The 21,635-nt window shown below is 37.9% G+C and overlaps 1 protein-coding gene across 1 annotated transcript in view; it reads right to left on the bottom strand.

Annotated features, from left to right (window-relative positions):
* Nucleotides 1-906: 906 nt before the first annotated feature.
* The window catches only part of TMEFF2 (transmembrane protein with EGF like and two follistatin like domains 2), a 296,804-nt gene continuing 276,075 nt past the window's right edge, over nt 907-21,635 (bottom strand). The window contains exons 8-10 of the mRNA XM_058188403.1: nt 12,910-13,033; nt 9,815-9,973; nt 907-1,253 (exon numbers count right to left, since the gene is read on the bottom strand). Coding sequence (XP_058044386.1) covers nt 1,157-1,253; nt 9,815-9,973; nt 12,910-13,033 — 380 coding nt within the window. The 3' untranslated portion in view covers nt 907-1,156. The remainder of the gene's footprint in view (nt 1,254-9,814; nt 9,974-12,909; nt 13,034-21,635) is intronic.

Genomic DNA, 21,635 nt, shown 5'->3' with positions numbered 1-21,635 from the left:
TCAGCCATGGCCCATCTATTTCTCTCAAAAGGATGCATGGGAGGGGGAGCACATTTATAGCACATTTTTATCTACAGCCTGTGGCCAAATCCAAGCTATTTTCAGACTTGATTTTTCTTTTGTTGGCTTCTCCCACGTTCTGTTTCATTTTTGGAATGTTGCCCTGTTGATGGACAGAGAGTTGGAAGTCCTGAACTCCTGCACATAAATTACTTCCAATATTCCATCGTGTTGGAAAGGATTTAAAAAAAAGAAAAAGAAGCCGCCTTAAGGTAAGGGTTTTCTAGTAGGGGTCATGAGGGAAATCCAGGGGGTGTGAGAAGATGTTAAAAAGATGACTGCTGTAAACCATCCCCCCCCCTCCACCAAAAAACAATAACCCATAATAATTTTCAAATGAAAATCTGATGCACTGGGATGGCTGAGGGGGTGAGTATGCTGATGGGAAGGGAAGGAAGCATTACAAGTTTGACAGTGTGCTCTAGGAAGACAGGAATGGTGGGAAGAACAGGGCAGGGCTGGATGATGGGAAGATTAGTGGCAGATTGTTGGAGATCTGGGGGATGGAGACCAGATGGGTATCTTTTCACAAACATAAAATGGGAGACAGATTTAATGGACATTTGGCTGGGGAAGAGTGAGACTTCCTCAAAAAATCAGAAAAGGAGCTCTATGCCAAAAACTTTTGAAATCATTAACAAGAAGAGCCTACCAACAAGCCCATCAAGGACTGAGCATATGTGTGTGTATATATTTACGAGCTAGGTGTGTAACTGTGAAATAGAAGCACCTTGAAAAGAGAATGCAATGGTTAGGATACAGCAAATTTAAGAAAGGAAAAAAAAAGTAGGGTTTTTTTTTCTCATCACTGAGTATTTATTATATATAACAAATACATGAAAAAGAAAAAACTATATTGTGTGATATAAATAGTTTATTTACATTACAGAAAAAACATCAAGACAATGTATACTATTTCAAATATATCCATACATAATCAAATATAGCTGTAGTACATGTTTCGTTCTGTTTTCATTGGTGTCGATTACCACAAACGCAAGGCAACATGTGTAGAACTTTTGTCTATAATACTGTATTTTGTAAGTCCAAGCTCTCTGCAGTTTACTTTTGCCATTGTGGAAACATGCGCTCTTTTTTAAATTAACCTGGTCGATGCTCTCGTTGTGTTGTCTGAACTGTAGTGCCCTGTATTTTGCTTTTGCCTGTGAATTCTGTTGCTCCTTGGACATTTCCTGAAATCAGCCGAGGGGGAAAAAAAGGGAGGAGAAAAAAGAGGGGGGAAAAGGCATGAAATTTGCTTTGCTAAGTGACAGCTGAGAATTGCAGCTATTTAAGGGCAACTGGAGATTCTACCTGTCACTCTAGCTCATCTTCTCTTGACTGCACAGCAACAGAGCTAGTAAAGAAAGACAACCTCCTGCTTACCCTGGGGAGCCAGCTTTAATTTTGGAGCTTGGAAATGCCAAACCATTCCTCCTAGGACCTGGCTTGAATGTAAGAAAGGTCTGGTTTCTTAGCCCCAGTTTATATCTCTTCCTTAAGCAATAGGAGCTTTGTAACCGTCGAAAAAGGGATGTACAGAAAACCATGGAGAACATACTGTCTTCGTTTTTAGACAGCTTGGGGAACATGAAAGAGGAATAAAGATCATCCTCGCATTAGCTTTGTCAATGCCAATAATAAACCAGCAGGATGTTCTCTCACCCGCAATTCATAAAAACTGTAACAATGTCCAAGCAGTGCAATGTAAACTATACACATTTTTAATCATCAGATGCTCTGCTGTAGGAGTTAAACAACAACTTTAGAGGTTAAGAATTATAGATGTCAAAAGAAGGTCTTTTATTCCATGTTTACAGCGCAATATTGTATGGCACTCGTTATTTTCGGCTTCTGAATAGAGCTAGATATTATCAATGCATCACAGACCTCAGTCTTTTGAAATGCCATCAGGACCAACCATCAAATCCCACCATCCAAGAAACATAATTACAGTCTTCTTCTGTGAAGGATTGAAATGGCATAAGTCATGGCACCGTTTTCCATTATCATGGATTGGGAGAATAGCTGCATTCAAAATTACTGTTCTCCCTAAAATCTATTTTTGTTTCAAAGGCTGCCAATTTCTTCCTTTGCTATTTCATTTCATGTATTACAAAGAAATTTCTTTTCATATGTGCCCTGAGTTGTTGGAATGGGATGAATGGGTCAATAAAATATGTTGTCATAAAATAAATAAATAAAAATGTGCTAATTATTTTTTTTTAAAAAAACTAGGATTGGTCAAATTACTAAATATAAGTAAAAGCATGAGGGAGGCTGAAGCATACTGAATCGAAAATGTTATTCAATTATTAATTATGAATTCAATTAATATAATTATACATTTTCAATTAACTCATATAATAAGGAATTCAAGCAATAGTGGGTATAAATCAAGATGACACTGGATTCTTAGGTACGCTAATACAATTGTTCCTTAATATTAAGAAATTAGTACTTATTTTCTCAGATCTATAACTTACTTCAGAAATCTGAAAAAGGACAGAAACAAATGCTGGTCCCTGATCTTTCTTTCCTTCTCCTACTCCTTGCCCGTCTTCAGTCCAATGCCTCTCTAAACAATCTACTTATAACCTTTAGCAACATTTTAAATATGAACTAGGTGAGATTATGCAGTGATTGGGACTTAAAGGGGAAAACCCAAAGATGCTTTTCAAAAGCAATTAGACTTTCTTAGCTTTTTTCCCCTTGAAAACGTTTTACTTCTCCAAAAAAAAAAAAAAAGTTGAGTTGCCTTTTGAAAAGCATCTTTGGGACAACCATGATCTGGATGATCGAGAATCTCCATAGGCATTAATGAGGAAAAGACACAGTTCAGTGTACAAGAGTGCTCAGAGAACACCTGTGGGCATCTTCTTCAAAAAATAGTGCCCTTGCTAAGGTTCAGATGGCTGTGCTATTCAATCCCAAACAAAGATGAATATAGTTCAAGAAAGTCCCAACAAGGTAGTTCATGCTAGCATAGATGTATCGTGGGCCATCTATTTCTCTTCAAATCTTAGTTAGATTTGAAGGCTTAGTTCCTGATGTATATCTACTTCCTTTAAACTCGGTGAATCTCTCTTACAAAAACATTTGCTTATATTAAGCCTCACAGGTTCTCAAATAGACAGTGTTCTTAGAGAATGATTTGGAGTTTGAACTTAATGAATATAATTAAAAATCTGTATACCATGTAAGTTCTTTTAAATTGATTTTTAGAAATCATCAGGAATTGATCCTGAAAAGAATACGTATGCAGCACCCTGATAAAATTACACTACATAAATTGTAACCTTTGTAGGTTATATTCAGGGTTAGCATATATTATCACCTTTGATGGTAATGTATACTTTGTAGTTGAGAGATTTGAAGTTGCTGAGAAAAATCACCTATTCACAATGAACCCTGTTATGCCTTGGTTTATTGTCTATATTTCTTAAGGCATATAAATTGATACGGATAAGAATAGATTCAATTCCTGATGTTAGTAGCTACATGCATTATCATAAACCATTGAAAATCTAAAATACATCTTTAAGAAGATCAATGATAGTTGGGTTGATACTCTAGTAGAAGAGCAAAAAGCTTTGAAATGCATTTGTTTCAAGTTTGCTCTTTTTTTCTAGCAATATTTTAAACAATGCTTTTCCTACCTGATTATTCCGTTTCCAAAAAATTGCTACTTTGATAGAAATATTGAATATGGATATTTTTCTTTAATGTCGCACATGTTTTGCGATACATAACAGAAGCTTTGTGCTATCCAGATAGGATTGTCTCCTTTGTATACGAGCAGTCATTAAATTGTGACGATGTGCCTTTGTGATGTTTGGAAAAGTGGATTTGGAGGGATGTTTTGCTTGTGCAATGCAGCTATATGGTGACCTTTGCAAAGTTGAATTATTTGAAAAGCCCTTTATATTCATGGGCTCCTCTCTCTCTCTCTCTTCTTGCTTCAATGTTCATTGCTTTTTTCAGTTTGAATGCTGCATTTTTAGTTTTAGTTTTGATTTTTGTTTGTCAACAGAAAAATGAACTTTATGTTCTTTTAATTATCTGAACCTCTACAATAACTTCAGCACTCAGTTTATAAATATTTATATTATAGTCTAAATAGGTTTGTGGAAGTTGCTGATGCTTATAGTTGAATCTATGCAGCTCATCAGTTACATCTTGACCAATGGGACTTAAATTCTAAATAAACAGAGCTAGATTTATAATCATTGGCATATTTATCTGGAAGTATTGCTGAACTTGATTTAGCTTACTTTGGAGTAAGGAAGAAGTTGTCTTGTTATGACAAAAACCTTTGTTCTCATTATTTTCTGCTTTGGCTGCCATAGAAACCACCCATGGACAATTATTAGTTCTATATGGGCTTCAGAGGGAGCTTGGGCTTTGTCCTGTAAGTCTGGTAGACAGTTTAATGGATGCCTTAGGTGTCTACCTGGGAAGATTGGAATGTTCCTGTGTGAGTATTCCCCATTCTTTGACCCTATTGGATTCCCTGGTTTGCTGAGGAACTTCAGGAGATGAAATAACAAAAGAGATGCATAAAGCATGATTGGAGAAAGACAAGGACCACATCTGCGAATGTATAAAAGGGATTACATTGTGGTGATGAAGAGCAGACATAGCAGTTGTTTTCCACTCATTACATCTGCATAGAGTCATCTGGCATTGGGCCTGTTTGTCTCATACACTGACTCTTTCCCATCATTTCTGCCTAGCCCATAAGATCTACCAGACAAGTGGGAACTTCATGTCCCATCCACTAAGTAGTATAATCTGATGCTACCTAGGAAGTGTAGGCCCTTTTTCTGTTGACCACCTCTGAAAGCCAGTTTCCCACCACCATCTCTCCAAGCTCTGGACCAGATCAGGGTGGCTCATCTGGTGTACAGAGCATGTCTTCTCCCCTATCATGGTTACTGTTATCTTTTACTTCTTGTATCTGTTTTTAATCTATACACGACCCAGACTCACTGTTGCATCAGGAGGCATTATAAATCTAGACTGCAGTATTACTGACTATCTGACTCAATAAAATGTGCAAAGGTAGCAGGTGGAAAGAGACCATGGACCCACACTCTTGTTTCCTCAAGAGATCTTGCATACGGTATATCAATCCTGGGGTTGTTGTAGCTAATGATTTAACTTGTCTGCACATTTATATCCAGACACCAGAAGGGGAGAAAAAGAAAGGTGAACAAAGACTGTGTCTTCTATCAGAGATGTTGACAAAACAATTTTTTTATCAGGATGTTGAAATGAGCACTGCGGCACTGCTCCTTATATATGTGTATGTGCGTGTGCGTGTACGCTGTCATGATGCACTTACAAATGAGGTAGGGCTTGTATCACAACTCTCATATCATTTGCCCTCCTCCCCAAACCCTTGTCTCCCACCTTCTCTGCTACTAACCAAGCCTTGGGTCAAGCAGTAAACATAGCTCTGAATTTCTTCTCACCTCCTCCCATGTTTTTAAATTTTAATTACTTAAATCCATTTTTCTGGGTCTCCTTCCCCATCTATTATACAGGATCTAGAAAAAGAAATCTCCAGATATCCTGTTTTATTTAACAGTTGGTTTAAAAGGTGTGGAATGGGGTAGCTGTATAAAAACAAAGTGCTGAGTCAAAAAAGCAGAAAGCCCGTGAAAATATATTACTTTGTACACATGGATCCTATTTAAGGGCCACGTAGAAAGGACATTCAAGAAGAAAACCAGAAATATATGGACACATCAATAGACAATACATGATTTTTTGCAGCGCAACTAGCATTCACCTGTGGACATTTTTAATGTCATAATCTCCTAGGCAGCTGCATTTGTGCTGGAGGTCACCTGGTTTTGTCAGGTTCATTTTTAAAAAATGGTGAAAAGCCTATTTTAGGGATTTTTTTTTACAGTTTTCATGCATTTCCTAGCTCAAAAGGATGGGAATGCCCACTGCTACTTTACAGAGACATAGTAGGCCAATGGCCATGTTTGGAAGCTACAAGTGGTCCTCACTTAGAACATTATAAGATAACCCAACATTGTATTTTAGTATTTATTTATTTTGCTTTATGTCCTGTCTCCTTTTTTTCCTAGGAGAAAAGTCAAATACATGCCAGTGCCAAGATGATATAATATACATTATGTAAGATTTCCAGGGTAAGAAATTCTGTAGGAATTTCCTGAATGGCAACTGGCTCTGATAAGAAATGGCGCCTTTTCACATGATTGCTCCAAATGGCCAAGTCAGACAAACATTATTAGTGAGCGTAATGTTTCTGGAAGTTGTTGCTCGAAGAGATCTATCCCTTGAAAAAGAAATACCTTGTTCCTATATCCTGTTGGCATCTTAAATAAGCATACACTCTCTTGAATACCAATAGTTTGCATTTGCACATTTTTGTGATTTGGGGACTGATGTTTGATTTTAATGTATAAATGGCTATCAACAATATGTTTGGGTAGATAACAATGTGCAAGTTTTTAATGAACATGTAATCTAAAAATACCCAAAAAATGTGTTCATTTTTTATTTATGTATGTATATGTATATATATATGTATATATGTGTATATGTATATGTATATGTATGTATGTATATATTTAATATATGTATGTATATATATATATACATAAAATATATGTATATACGTATATTTTAATTTTTTTTAGCAAACTGTTAGCTTGCTTTATGGCGTACGGCTGGCAGAATTTGTAAGCTGGAAGGCACCATTTTTCAGTTTAGCAGTTCCTTTCCCATCTCCATCCTTTTATGTACGCTGTATTTTTGGCTGTTATTTTTGTGTTTCCTGAAGCCCACTTTAATGTAATACATCGCCCTTTTTTGGTAGAGGAGGGTCTACTCTTGAGGGAAGAATTGATGAACGTAGCTTGGTTGACAACCCCTCCAAGATTCAGGAGCCATTTTTCTATTATGCCTTTAGGTTGGGAACGGATTTATGAATTGCTTTGTATCTTTTCTTGATCGGAATGTGAGATGTAGATGCTTAAGATATAGTGGAGCTTCTTTTTACTTTCTATAGGAAACGGCTATGTATTTTTTTTTCCTGTTTCTCATTTGTTGGAAAAGGTTTTTTATTTTAAAGGCATATGATTTATAGGAGTAGTTGCAGGAAACTTGAATCACTTTCTGATGTTTGGAAAAAAGCCTGAAGAAATTGTGAAGCTGGAAGAAATTGAAACTTTTCTTTCCTAAGTGGTTGTACACATTTTTTGAGAGGTGTGTGCGTGTGTTTTTAAGACAGTTTTTGAATTCTGGAGGCTGCCTGGACAAATCCCTGCAGGTTTCTTGGCAAGTTTGTTTGGAAGTTGTTTGCCATTGCCAGCTTCCCAGGCTGGGAGGAACTGGTCCAGCTGGCTTCATGCCTAAAGTTGGACTAGAACTCACCATCTCGTAACTTCTAGTCTGATATTTTAACCAACTGACTTTTTTATGAAATTTGGTACTAAACATTAACATTGATGAATAGAATAACAGTGTTTCAAATATTTTGAATTTAGAAGAATGCATTTGGAGGAACCGTTTCAATGACAACAAATTCCCTTCTAGTATTTGAAAATCACCTTTATGTATTATAATACTGGTCTCTCCACACAGAATGTTTCTGAATTGTCTAAAGCAACTCCATCTTTTTCCCCAGTCCCCATTTATTTTATGTGATTGTTAGAAACCCCACCGCACAACAGAATATGGCCCCTTTCCCTTTTTTGTAGCCACACTAACTAACTAACTAACTAACTAACTAACTAACTAACTAGGCTAGCTAGCTAGCTAGTTATCTAGCTGCTAATCTCACAACACTGAGCACAGAGGGCACCACCCGGATAATTAAGAACCAAAAATAGAACATAAATTTATAACAATGATAGTCAACAAAGATAACGTATGCTGGAGTCTAAAACATTCCATTTTCAATCTGTGTCCAAATCCAAATCAGAATAAACTAATCCACTACCAGGGCTATGTCAGCTTCTCAACCCGAGTATGAGGGGACATCCAAGTCTTCAAAATCTTGTGAAGGCCAGAAAGATCATGGACAGCATGATTTCTGGGGAGATGCTGTTCTTATGGCAAGTTCTAAAATAGAGAAGGCATAACTCCTAGGTCTCATAAGTTTACAATTTTTGATGGATGAGGCCTGGACCATCTCAGCCATGTCAGCTGTAGTAAGGCATGAACAAATGGAGCCTTCTGGATAACCTTAACATTCATGGTCAGACCATATTTGGTGTAGAAGATTCTACTACAGAATCTCAGTCTTTACTGGGCAGAAAAATAATATTCCTTATTATTTACCAAAAAGCATGTTTCTAAAGGGCTTTCTTCTAAAGATGAAAACTTTAGATGTTTAATTGGGTGGTCCATAGTTGCAAAAAGTGAGAAAGACTGCCTAGAACAGGGGTGTCAAACTCAAGGCCCGGGGACCGGATGAGGTCTGTGGGGTACTTAGATCTGGCTTGTGGGGCTGCCCTAGAAACAGCAAAGAACTGACCCACGGTGCCTCTGCCAGTGAAAACGGAGCTCCGTTTTCGCTGGCAGAGAGTTGCAGGAGGCCACCACAGCCAAAATTGGAGCTCAGGAGCCTGTTTTCACTGGCAGAGTGCTCAGGCCACCGCAGGCACCCCCCAACATGAGTGATGTTGAGCTGGCCACGCCCCCCCCAGGTCAAACATAACCCTGATGTGGCCCTCAATGAAATTGATTTTGACACCCCTGGCCTAGAGGTAGCCAGGATGCCTATGACAAGTTAACATTGTATTGAAAGACTAGTACATTTGTAGCATAGGAGACTTTCAGTGAAGCTTGTTACAGCCATTAACATTTCCAATGAAATCAAGGATTCCCTAGAGCATGACTTAGAAAAAAAAATCACTGATCTAAATGAAAATCAACTCATTTTTCAAAGATTACTGTATTTTTAAAATAGGGCTCCAAGAAGGTTGGCTTATAATTCAAAGACTAAGATATATATGAACATTGAATTTTTGCAGTTTTATACGATTGCCTCTTGTGCCTTGTGCTAAGCTGAACATCTGAGGAAAAAACCTTCTTGATGTTCTTAAGATTGTTCTAAGTAATTCAGGGGTAATACCAGGGGTGAAATCCAGCAGGTTCTGACAGGTTCTGGAGAACTGGTAGCGGAAATTTTGAGCAGTTCGGAGAACCGGTAGCGGAAATTTTGAGTAGTTTGGAGAACTGGCAAATACCACCTCTGGCTGGTATTTGCCAGCCAGAGGTGGCAAATACCAGCCAGAGTGGGGTGGGAATGGAAATTTTGCAATATCCTTCCTCCAGGAGTTGGGAGGGAATGGGGATTTTGTAGTATCCTTCCCCTGCTATACCCAAGCCACACCCACAGAACCAGTAGTAAAAAAAATTTGGATTTCACCACTGGGTAATATATGAGCCAATCCAAAACACTGAAAACAGGAAATTAGTATTGCTTCTCAGTGTCTCCAGGCAACTTCTATTTAGTTATTGATTAGACTGCTGTTTCTCAATCTTGGCAATTTTAAGATGGATGGACTTCAATTCCCAGAATTCCTCTGCCACCATGTCTGTCTGGAGAATTTTGAGAGTTGAAGTCCACCCATCTTAAATTTGCCAAGGTTGAGAAACATCAAAGAAGGGAATACATGATACCTGCATGCTGGTCTTTCTATGTCTTTACACTGAGATATTATATTCTGGAAGAAGGTCATAAAAAGACGATACTGTGACTAACCTTGTAATGCAGAGAACGACAACACAGATGATTGCAATCTGGATTGTTCCAATCACTGCTGCTATTAAGACATACTGAAATCGAACTGGGCCTGGAACCACATACAAAACGCTGTAGTCTTTCTTTTCACAGTGTTGTCCAGTGTAGCCCGCATCACATCTACAATGAGAAAGTACAGATTCCTTCATTCCTTTGTCTGCAGAAGTAAATTCAGCTTCGAACAGAAGAGAAGGTGAAAGAGAGAAGTTTGATAACTGGTTCAAGAGACAGTTGTTGGACATGCTTGGTATAGTAACTTTCTGAGGCCTTTCTAATAACTTGTAAGCTCCCCAGAGTCACCTTGTAGGGAAGATGGATGGCATGAAAAATTAATAAATAAGTAATAAATAAGTAAAAGTCCAGTTATATCTTTCAGTAGAAGAAATTGATTTTTGTATTAGAGGTAACTGCCTATCTCAATATAGGCGATCTTAAACATTAAAAGAAATGTCTTCTTGAGGAGATTATTGGTTCTAATCACCCTTCCCCATGTTGGCTTTCATATGTGCTGGGTTTCAATTCTTAGTTAAAGGCCACAATGGTTGAGGATTTTAGAAGTCTACCACTTTAAGAGTCTATATCTGAAGGAAGTTGATCACTGAAATGTTATTACTCGTTATTAAATTACTTCATTTATTGAGGGGATTCATACTTCTATTTAAATCAAATAATCCAGGACAAAGTTGATACTGCATTGGCATCTTAAGGAAAGGAGAATATTAAATCAACCGCACTGTTAATCTTCTGGATGAAGCCATCTCTAGCCAGGGGTAAAATAAAGCTTGCTGTTCAACACATCATTATCACTTCTAGCTATTCCTAATTTGTCAGCACCACGAGCATGGGCACGGTGGAGAATCTGCTTCAATTGGATGATATCGTGAACTGCACTGCAGGAGTTAGCCTGCTTTGAGGTCCTTTGAAGGACTTTCTGGTATGCATGATCATGCCCAGAAAGTATCTCCACTGGAACCAGACACATCCCAGAGATCTTGGAAGGACTTGGACAGCTGTCTTAAGCCTTTGAATAGGTTGTTCCATAGCTGTGAGGAGTAGCATCAATGGGACTCTGTGATTTAGAAAGAACCAACAATTAGGGCATTCCCTCTAGTATTAGCATAGACTAAATGTGACCATAGAAGAGTCCTGGGCTTAAATGTAGATCTGCTTCTATTGTACATAAGGTAGAAGAAGCCCCTGGAAGAGATCCCTGTGAGACCAGTACAGATTTCTTCCTTGCCTGCAATGTACTGTACTTAACCATAATCTCTCCACATCCTTTTTCTCTCAGCTGGTTCAAAGTAAAAGAATGAGGGTTCTTCCACCCTCAGCCATGTGTATCTTTTGTTTTTAAATCTGGACTCTTGCTCAGCCTTCAACATACTGCATGCATTGAATTGGTTGCGTGTGATTAACAGAAGGTGTTTATATGCCATTGATTAGCTCATTATCATTGCTCCCTTTGTTGAGTTTGCTATGTTTGCTGTGGATGTTTTATTCATAATTGACTGCAGAAGTTTTAAATGTTAGGTCTAGTTATGTTAATTCTTGGGAATTATGTTTGAATTACAGCATTCTATAAATGGAAGGAAAATAAATGAATAAATAAATATCTGAGGGAAATCTGTATTTATGCAAAGTAGAACTAATACCATCATAGTACATCCATTGTGATTCTTCATCTAGCTTTCTAACATTTTTTAAAGAGTTGCTTCCATTGCTTCCATAAAATGTTGCTTCCATTGCTTCATATGCTAGATGAGAGTGAAAAAGGCAACTTGGAATTCTGTTGAATCAATCACAGAATCAGAGTCAGCAAAGTCTATAAAGGATTGTGTTCTATAACTGGCCTACAAGAAGCTTAGGAGAAGCCCACAAGCCGGGCATGGAAGCATTACTTTATTTGAGCCCACAGCAGTTATATCCCATTATTTAAGATGGGAAAAGCTGGGGAGACCTGAGGTGGCATGCCAGAAGAAGGAACTAATACACAACTGATATTTTTCTGAATGCTCCAGTGAAGCAAAGAAGAAGCAGAAAGTAGCTGCTACCCATGATATCAGCATCCATCAGAGAGGCATCACAGAGAGCAATAGCAATTATTTCTTATCTATAGCAAACTTTCAACATTTCTATGTCTATGATGCATAACAGGAACATTTGCTGAAAAGCCGGACCCCCATCCAACCTCTTTGTTTGCGTTGTCTGAAGGACTCTTCCACATGCTTCTCATTTTCATTCAAGCAGTTAATCTGGATTTCCTTAGATATTCCTTGTCCAAAAGGCACTTCCAATATTTCTCATCAATTTATTTTTTTCTATACCTTGGAGTTCAGTGGTGGGATTCAGCCAGTTCGCACTCCTTCAGGAGAATCGGTTGTTAACTTTCTGAGCAGTTTGGTGAACTGTTGTTGGAAGAAATCATTAGGGCAGAGAACTGGTTGTTAAATTATTTGAATCCCATCACTGTTGGAGTTCCTCTGAGGGCTCCAAAGTTCTAAATTTGGAAGCTTAGGGGGCTGGAAATCCAACAATCTACCTTCCTGCTTGCCCTCAAACTTTGCTATTAAGCGAGACAGGACTGACTTAAACTTCATTACATGCAATGCAATGCTCCTTTCTGAAACTAACCTTATTTCAACCCTCATCAGTGCAAATCTTCTCTCCTCAGCCATTTTCCCACATGGAGAAATTGATGTTGACATAGTTCTTGACATTTGCTCACTGTGGGATTTCCTGGGACAAAAGCTGTTGGCCATGTGCTAAAAATCAACAACAAATACCCATCGGGCCAGCCTATGCTCTGTTTTGGCTTTTTAGGTAGGAATGTATTGACAGACATTGCAGGAATGCTTTTATAAACAGATTAATGCTGCTGCATAATTCAGTGCAGCTTGGCTACATACATTAGGTATCTCTGTACATAATTTAGATCTAGAGTAGATGAGGATTCAGCAATTATTGTTTTTTTTATTTAAAAAAACTGAATTGGAAAAAAAACATTTAGTTTTACCAGGTATTCCTCATTCAGGTGATCAATTTGAAGAAAAAGTTACCTGCAAGATGGCTCCAGCATATTAGCAGAATGCTCACATTTTCCATGCATGCAGAAACCGTTATAGTGTTCTGGACACGGAATGTAGATTCCCCTGGCACTTTCTTCCAGCTTGTTTGCATTTTCTGTGAACAAGAAGATCTGTCTTTAAATGCATTGCTAAGAGAGGAGGATGAGAGGAGGAGGAGGAGGAAGAGGAGGAGGAGGAAGAAGGGGAAGAAATAACAAAGCAATACTACACTTTTACACTTCGTGCAAAGTAGTCTTTAAATGGGGAAGCTATGATTTATAAACCAAAAAATAGGCATGATAGGAAGCTTATTTGCAATTCTTTGCAATAATGAAATTCTCATATTATTTCATATGGTACAGAAATGGCTGATTCCGCTGCCTCCTCACTGATTGCTTGGGGACACCTTCTGCATCAAAACTCCTAGTGATTTATCCTACTGATTTGCAAAGTAGCAATAGCAAAAATTATAACAATTAAAATAACCTCAATCTAGGTGCTTGAGTCTTTGACACTTACCAAATAATTAACAAGTCATTCCTCTAAATGCTGGGATGTATACTATTAATTAAAAATTAGCTTAACCACTTTGCAGAACTGTGACCCACAGAGGCTTCTGAGAAAAGTGCTCTTTTGTATTAGCTCTTTGTTAGCACTAAAAGAAGCCTCTCTCCTTACCCTAAATTAGATAGTGCAAGCAGGAAAAGTCATTAATAACAGAAGAACATGACAAGTGGACTTATCACACAAAGTAATTTGTCCTTTTAGTTTTGCTCATTTTATTTATATTTTAGTTGTAAGCTAACTTCCATTGTCCAAATTAATATATGAACTCATACAATTATCTTTTGATTGTTACAGTTCTTAGAGCTTTGCAGGGCAGTTCTACAATGTAGAAAATGAGTGCAAATATGCAAACATCGCACAAAATTCTGTATAGAAATTACATACAAGAAAGCTTATGTTAAGGGAAAGAAAAGACAAAAATATGGTTTTGATTGAGGTTGACTGAGGTTGATTCAGCCTTTCATCCTTCAGAGCTCAGTAAAATGAGGACTCCAATGGTTGGGGGCAATATGCTGACTTTATAAACGGCTTAGAGAGGGCTGTAAAATACTGTGAAGCGGTATGTAAGTCTAAGCGCTATTGCTATTTTAGAAAAACCATCATATGACATATGAAGCTTCACGTTCAAACCATGCACATGGGTATGTGGATGAATTGTATATGAATTTCATGTGGAACCAATTCAAAAATGGAAAAGAACAAACTGATGCTTCAAAAAACATGAATATGATAGAAATAGAAATAGGCAGCTGATTAATGCATACATAAAATTGTGTCTGTTTAAATTTTGAAGGAATGTTTGGAACAATTATCCTCATTTCAGAAAAGCAAACAATTGATAATTATGTTTCTTAAATGTAATCAAAAAGCATTCCTCTTGGTTAAAAGTGATGACAGGTTTATTTTACAGTGTAGAATTGTCCAGAAGACACACACACACAGACACACACCATGTGCGCGCACCGAGGTGGGAGTAGGGCTAAATATTTCAATTCTCATTTAACTACATATTTATTATGGAAGTATAATAAAGTGTATTTAGCTAACTGGAGACAAATGTTGTGCATCCAGGAGAAACATTTAGTCTGGTCAGCAATTTACTTTGGAGTAAGCCTGATATTCAAGTGTAACACGTATAGACCAACCCCAAAAAGCTATGTTTCCCTTGCTATTTGGGGTTTTTTTCTTTTGCATATCATATTCAACACCTGTGAAACACCCCATTTGGTTTGTAGATTTCACTGTATCTGAAGGTGATTATCCTCGCATATGATTATCCTTCTAGATTTGTAGTGAGAATAAGCAAAATTGCAGGAGATCATCCAGAACTGTAGGACTCAACATTTGACCAAGAATAGGCAACCTACAGTTGCAAGCTTAGCTCTCTAGGCCCCCTTTTTTGTGTCCCTTCAGATTATCTGCCTGAAATTCAAATGGAGGTACAATTTTTCACATTTTTAAAAATATGAGCCAACACACATTATAACTAAGTTTAGGATCCAATCTGGGTCTGTCACCGGGACTAGAGGCTTTGTCTTCTGAGCTTTTGGACTCATGCTAGAGCCCATCTTCAGGAAACTTCTCTCTAACAGAGTTTGTGCTGTTCTATGTGTGGTATTTATATTGTGCCTGTTGTATGTGACTTTTTAGATTGGGGTGTTGACGGCAAGCTGTTAAGTTGTTGGCTTATGCTGCCAAGCCCTCACCTTCTAAGTCCTTGATAACAGGGGCGGGTTTCAAAACCCGTCGCTACCGGTTCGCTCATGGGTGCTTGTGCATGCATGCGTGTGTGTGCGTCACTTCTGCACATGCACAGAGGCATCTGGGTGGGTGGGTGGAGCCTCCTGCCACCGCTGCCAGTTCACCCGATCTGGGGTGAACTAGCAATCCACCACTGCTTGATAAGCTGGTGATAAATCAGCACTGCCCCTTTCCCAGGCTTCAATCACCTCTCTGGCTGTTTGTGTGCTTGCTCGTCCAACAATCTTAGTAGCTGCAAAATTGAATGTGTGTCCTTGTTCATTGCAGTATGAGGCTACCAACAAGTTTGGGTCTCCTTATTTGACTGCTCACTTGTGTTCTTGTAATTGGGTGGCTAGCTTTCTCCCCAACTGTCTTACATAGTCACAGGAGCAATCCATGCAGAGGATTTGGTGAATTACATTGGAAGTATCTCCCACCTCCAAGTGATCTTAAAATGCAGAATTTGTCTTTGTATGATAGCCTCTGGGTGGTATGAAATGCCTACTTGCAGATCTCAGAAGCTGTGTTCTATAGCTTCTGAAATGTTTTTTATGTATTGCAGGGTGTGCCATGTGGTTGGTCTTGTACCTTGTTTCTTCCTTTCTCTGCCTACCCTGTTCCACAGGCATCTTGTAACAAATGATTGTGGGTACCCAGATAAATACCACACACAGAACAGCACACACTCTGCTAGAGAAAAGTTCCCTGAAGAGGGGCTCCATCATGAATTCAAAAGCTCAGAAGACAAAAAACAACAACAACACCTCTAGTCCCAGTGACCGACCCAGATTGGATCCTGCAACATTATCCTGGGACATGTATATTTGTCTTCATTCATAACTAGGGTTAATTCATTTGATTTGCTTTTATTTCAATTCAAGTTTTATCTCCAAAAATCTATTTTAAAACTCTACTCTTTACTCCCATACACCTCCAATCTAGGCTTTAAAAACTTTTTTTTGGGTGAAGTCGAGGTATTGGCTGATTTATTAGCTTTGTGCAGTGTGTGGTTTTTGTGGGTTTTTTAGTAATTATTTTTAACACTGTTATAATCATTATTTTTACATATTTGTAAAATTTTCAATGATTCCTGTATACTGTCCAGAGTTGCTCTTTGTGTGATGGGCATCCATGTAAATGTGATAAAAAATAAACAAATAAATGCATTTGCAGTAACATTTAGCTGTATTTATTTATTTGATTATACTATACATATTTATTAAGTTTATATGCTATCTGACTCACTATGGAGTCGACTCTGGGTGGTTTAACATATAAGCTGGAGGGTATGGATGTTTTGAGGGGGTTCAAAATACTTTAGATAAAATTGAGAAAGCAGAATGGCAGCACATAGCTAATATTAGCTATGATGGTGGCGGAGTGGTTAGAACGCAGTATTGCAAGCTAATTTTGCGCACTGCCAGCAGTTCGATTCTCACCAGCTCAATGTTGACTCAGCCTTCCATCCTTCTGAGGTTGGTAAAATGAGGACCTAGGTTGTTAGGGGCAATATGCTGACTCTGTAAACTGCTAAGAGAGGGCTGTAAAGCACTATGAAGTGGTATATAAGTCTAAGCGCTATTGCTATTTAACAAGTTCTACATCAAGGGCCACTGGAATGAAATCCACCTGAGTCTTTTGAACATGGTTAGGCTGCTAACTGGTGAGCCAACAGCTGCTTGACACCACCAACTAGGGCCAGGAGATTTGCCAAGCTCCCATGAATTCTCCCTCTCTGATTCAATCAAGGGGACATGGGTCTCCTCAACCAAGCAATACCATCTCATCAAGACCTGGCAAGCATGCCTTCCCTGCTGTAATGCTTGCTCTGTGCTCTAGATATCTCTCTAGAGGCTTGGAGTAAGATGGTCAGAGACTGGCTGCTATTTAGTCTGTCCAGACTTAAAGGTTTTTTTTAAAATATTTTTTTTTCTTTTTTTTTTTTGCAGGGTAAGCTGCCCAGACTAATTCTGGAGATGGACGGCTTCTAAATCTGGTAAATACATTTGTACTAGCCTCATCTCACCATTACTGCATAAATACCCAGGGCACACTGGATAATTTTACACGTTCCTGCTGCTTTCAGATATCAACCTGCTACAACATAAAATGTTGCCAGGCCCTGCGCAACATTGCTCAAAATTTGTTGGAGGATGATGACCTTTGGCATAAACTAGACTTAATGAGCCCCTTCTTTGCTACATTAGAGTGCTCTGTAATTTGATATACTCTTCCACATAACTAAACCTTTATATTCCCCTATACCCATCTAATGCTCTTATCCCTTCTTTAAGTTTTTTTCAGCCTCTAGGTTTTGAGTCTATACTTTCTATTTTAATACATATACATGTTCTAGCTTTCAAAATAAAAAATAAAAAATAGACTCTCATGCATCGTCTATGTTTTTAAATGATCTATATCAAGGGTGAAATCCAGTAGGTTCTGACAGGTTCTGGAGAACCGGTACCAGAAATTTTGAGTAGTTCGGCGAACCAGCAAATACCACCTCTGGCTGGCCCCAGAGTGGGGTGGGAATGGAGATTTTGCAATATCCTTCCCCCAGGAGTGGGGAAGGAATGGGGATTTTGCAGTATTCTTCCCCTGCCATGCCCACCAAGCCACACCATAACCACCAAGCCACGCCCACAGAACCGGTAGTAAAAAAAATTGCATTTCACCACTGATCTATACCTACCCTCATTATACTGTTCTGGGGCCATAATAAATATTTATTAAATACCTATTCATTTCTGAAACTCTTTTCTTCAGAACTAACATTTATCAAAAAAACCAGAACCAGTAATGGAAGCAAAAAATTGCTGTAAATATTGAAGAAAACATTTCATGATGTGCAACTAATTTAGAATGGAAAAAAGGACTCAGTTGGTGCGCCCCAAGATGAATTTCCCTTATCATAATTTTAGCAAAAGTTTCTCAAAGCTACCCTGAACCTGTAATGTGTTCAATGGGGCTTCTTGGATGCTATACAGAATCATATTCTCTACTTCTCTATTAACTTTCTTTAACCTGTGGACCTTCAGATATGTGACCATTGCCAACTCTTGGACTTCCCGGAAACCTACCAGGTCATGTTGAAATTAAGGGATTTTGTTCCCTCACATATAAAATGCAATTTTATACATTCAGCATTTTTATTTCAGCCCAAAACCTTGACAAATTGCTCCTTTGCATAATCTCATAATTCCAAAAGTCAGATTCTGCAGGCAATATATTCTAATTATTAGACCAAGGCCTTGGTTTCCCGTATGATAATCACATTAGGAAAGACCATGGCTATTTCTTTATGGCACAGTTTTGTAATTATTCATAGAGTAATGCTTCAGATTATGATTATTTCAACATTAATCACTTTGTAGTTATATTATGTTTGACAGCTCATCTTCAAATACCAAACTCTCACTGTACTTATTAGATAGGAAGGACTTATTTTTGCCTTTTTGAGGTAAGTTTTTTCCTCTTTTTTTTCATCCTTCACTCTGTACAGCCAAATTTATATGGAACACAGAAATCTCAAAGCCTAGTGACAAAATGTCTCTTGCTGTAAAAAACAGGTTTATCTAAGTTGTGTCATTTTTGACACATAAGCAATTACCTTATGTTTGGATTTTGAAGGAAAAAGCGTTACTTCCTTTTATCACTCTCCACTTATTAATCTTATGCAATGAACAGGTGCAAGAGAACGTTATAGCATGGGGGGCCTATGTAGCGGTGCTTTTCAAAGAGATAATAAAATGACAGTTCAACAGTTGGAATGTGACTTCACAAATAGAACTCTTTGCTGAAGACTAAAAATATCTACTAATAACACAGCTGTATGTAGAGGTTTAAGTACTTATAATCATAATATTTGTTTCAACAAACTCTAAGTGAGCAGAAGTAGATACTACTTCTACATGATGTGAATTTAACACCTTTCTACAATTTTGAGGACATAGTTACTATATATGTGCGCTTGTTTACAGATTCAAAATAAGACAGGGCATATTTCAAATGTAGAAGCCTTGATATTCTTCCAGTTGATTCAATGCCACTTTGTTTTATTTTACTGCAATGTTGTTAGTACATCCCTCAAACATTGATTCATTCATTCAACCTATAATCTGTCAGATAAAGACAATTCCATAGGTGAAGAAAAACTCCAATCCTTGCAAGTTATGACTGTGGTTCTGTCTATTTTTAACAACAGCTTTCTAAGCAACAGTTTCAGCATCTGGAAATGAAGATAATTTACAAGGCAGGGAAGCTTTATAAAAAAATATATTAATCCTTTCAACTAGCAATTTCAACTGAGAAAAAGACTATTAAGAAATGGAAATTACGTGGAACCACTGAATCAAAAATCTCTATTAGAACTGCCCCAAAACTGGACAGATGAGTACAAATGTTCTGGAAAGTTTAGCTGACATGCCTCTAGAAGTTGTCCACAATACAACAATGTTAATACTACAAATGGCTGCATGGAATAGCTGTCAGAAAGAAACCTGTTCTCCAACCTAGTTACAAACGTTATACTCTAAAGCACTGTTTTCTTATAGTGTGGTCCCACTCTGGTCTCTGGGGTCTCTCACAATCCTCTCAAGAGATTTGCGAAATCAAAATTATTTACCAGTCTATGTTGATAAATAATAGTACTAAAGTACTAAAGTTCTATTAATTGTGAGAAGTGATACTGACCACAAATGTACCCATTTCAATTTTTAATATGGTAAATATGGACAAATATGTCCCATACAAACAATACCTCTTTTGGGGATCTCTATAATTTTTTTAAAAAAATGGAAATGGAAAAAGAGAAAAAAGTTTAAGAAACACTTGCCAAAAAATGTAAGAGAAAACATTGATAAACCAGAAATATTTTGGAACGAAGTGTTTTGTACTGATGATAAATCTCTTGGACCAGGGGTTCCCAATCCCCAGGTTGTGGCCTACTATTGGGCTATAGTCCATTCAGAACCAGGCCACATAAGCGAGCAAGCGCACATGTACATGCAACTCCACTTGTGTGAGAGGCAGATGCATGCACTTGTGTGTAAAGATCCATTTGTGTCTCTCACATGGAACCATTCCCTCTCCCCTTCCAGCCCGCTGGTCTGCCAAGCTGAAAAGGTTTGGCCTTGGACTAGATACATTTGGAAGAAAAAGGTGAAGATTTGAGGAAAAGACTCCATAGTAAAATACAGGAGATAGTCAGTTGTGTTTTGGGATTTGTTTTGATAGTGAATGGCATAGGAAATATCACACAGTTAGAAGGGAGAATGGATTCAACTTATCAACATATCCTAGAAGCTAATGTTCTACAGATTGTGAGGAAATTGCAGCTGAAGAGAGGTGATTATTTCAACATATCAACAATCTAAAATATACCCTCAAATTAACTCTTGAAGTACTTATTGGAAAGGAAGATGAAGGATTTGGAATGGCCTCCAGAATTTTCAGACGTGAATCGCTATTGAAAATCTGCGGGATGATCTCAATCATGCAGGCAAGGAAGCCATAGACTATTTCTGAATGAGAAGAATTCTGCAAAGAAGAGTGGGAAAAATTCCAAAAACAAGGACAGAGATTCTTAGCTGGCCACAGGAAAGGTTTGGAAGCTGCCATTTCAGCCAAAGAAAGTGTTACAAAGTAGTGATTGGAAGGATACCCAAAACTGTGCACCTACCACATTCACAATTTTCTTATTTCAAATCTATAAAGAACTTCATGTAAAAAATAAGTATGTGTTCAGATTAGGAGGCAAATATCATGTTTATCTTCATACCATAAAAAGGCTGCATCAGTTTCTGCTCAGTTAGGAACTGCCTGAAAAATACAATTTAACCAGAATTACCTGAAATTTTCCATATCCCCAGAAAATAAGTACAGCTTTTGTTTTATGACTTTATGTCAGCATTGCAGGATAGAGTAGATTATTTGTGCAATAACAAGTGGAAGATTCGACAAAACTTTCTGTAGAAGCTAGGAAATCACACTTTTTTCAGTAGTATACTCCTTGATTAACCATAGATATCAATTTTTCATTCTAGTTGCTGCTACAGATAAAATTCAGAAAGAAGGTCTCTTTCTGTATTACTACAAAGTAAAACTGAGGCTTGTATGGTCAGCTTGATATACTGTGCAGCCTGGGAAAAGAAAAAGTTTAAGAAACACTTGCCAAAAAATGTAAGAGAAAACATTGATAAACCAGAAATATTTTGGAACGAAGTGTTTTGTACTGATGATAAATCTCTTGGACCAGGGGTTCCCAATCCCCAGGTTGTGGCCTACTATTGGGCTATAGTCCATTCAGAACCAGGCCACATAAGCGGGCAAGCGCACATGTACATGCAACTCCACTTGTGTGAGAGGCAGATGCGTGCACTTGTGTGTAAAGATCCATTTGTGTC

The sequence above is a fragment of the Ahaetulla prasina genome, chromosome 1, assembly GCF_028640845.1.
Source record: "Ahaetulla prasina isolate Xishuangbanna chromosome 1, ASM2864084v1, whole genome shotgun sequence".
Lineage (NCBI taxonomy): Eukaryota > Metazoa > Chordata > Lepidosauria > Squamata > Colubridae > Ahaetulla > Ahaetulla prasina.
The sequence above is the reverse complement of the archived record's forward strand: the minus strand, read 5'-3'. Positions and strand labels throughout refer to the sequence as shown.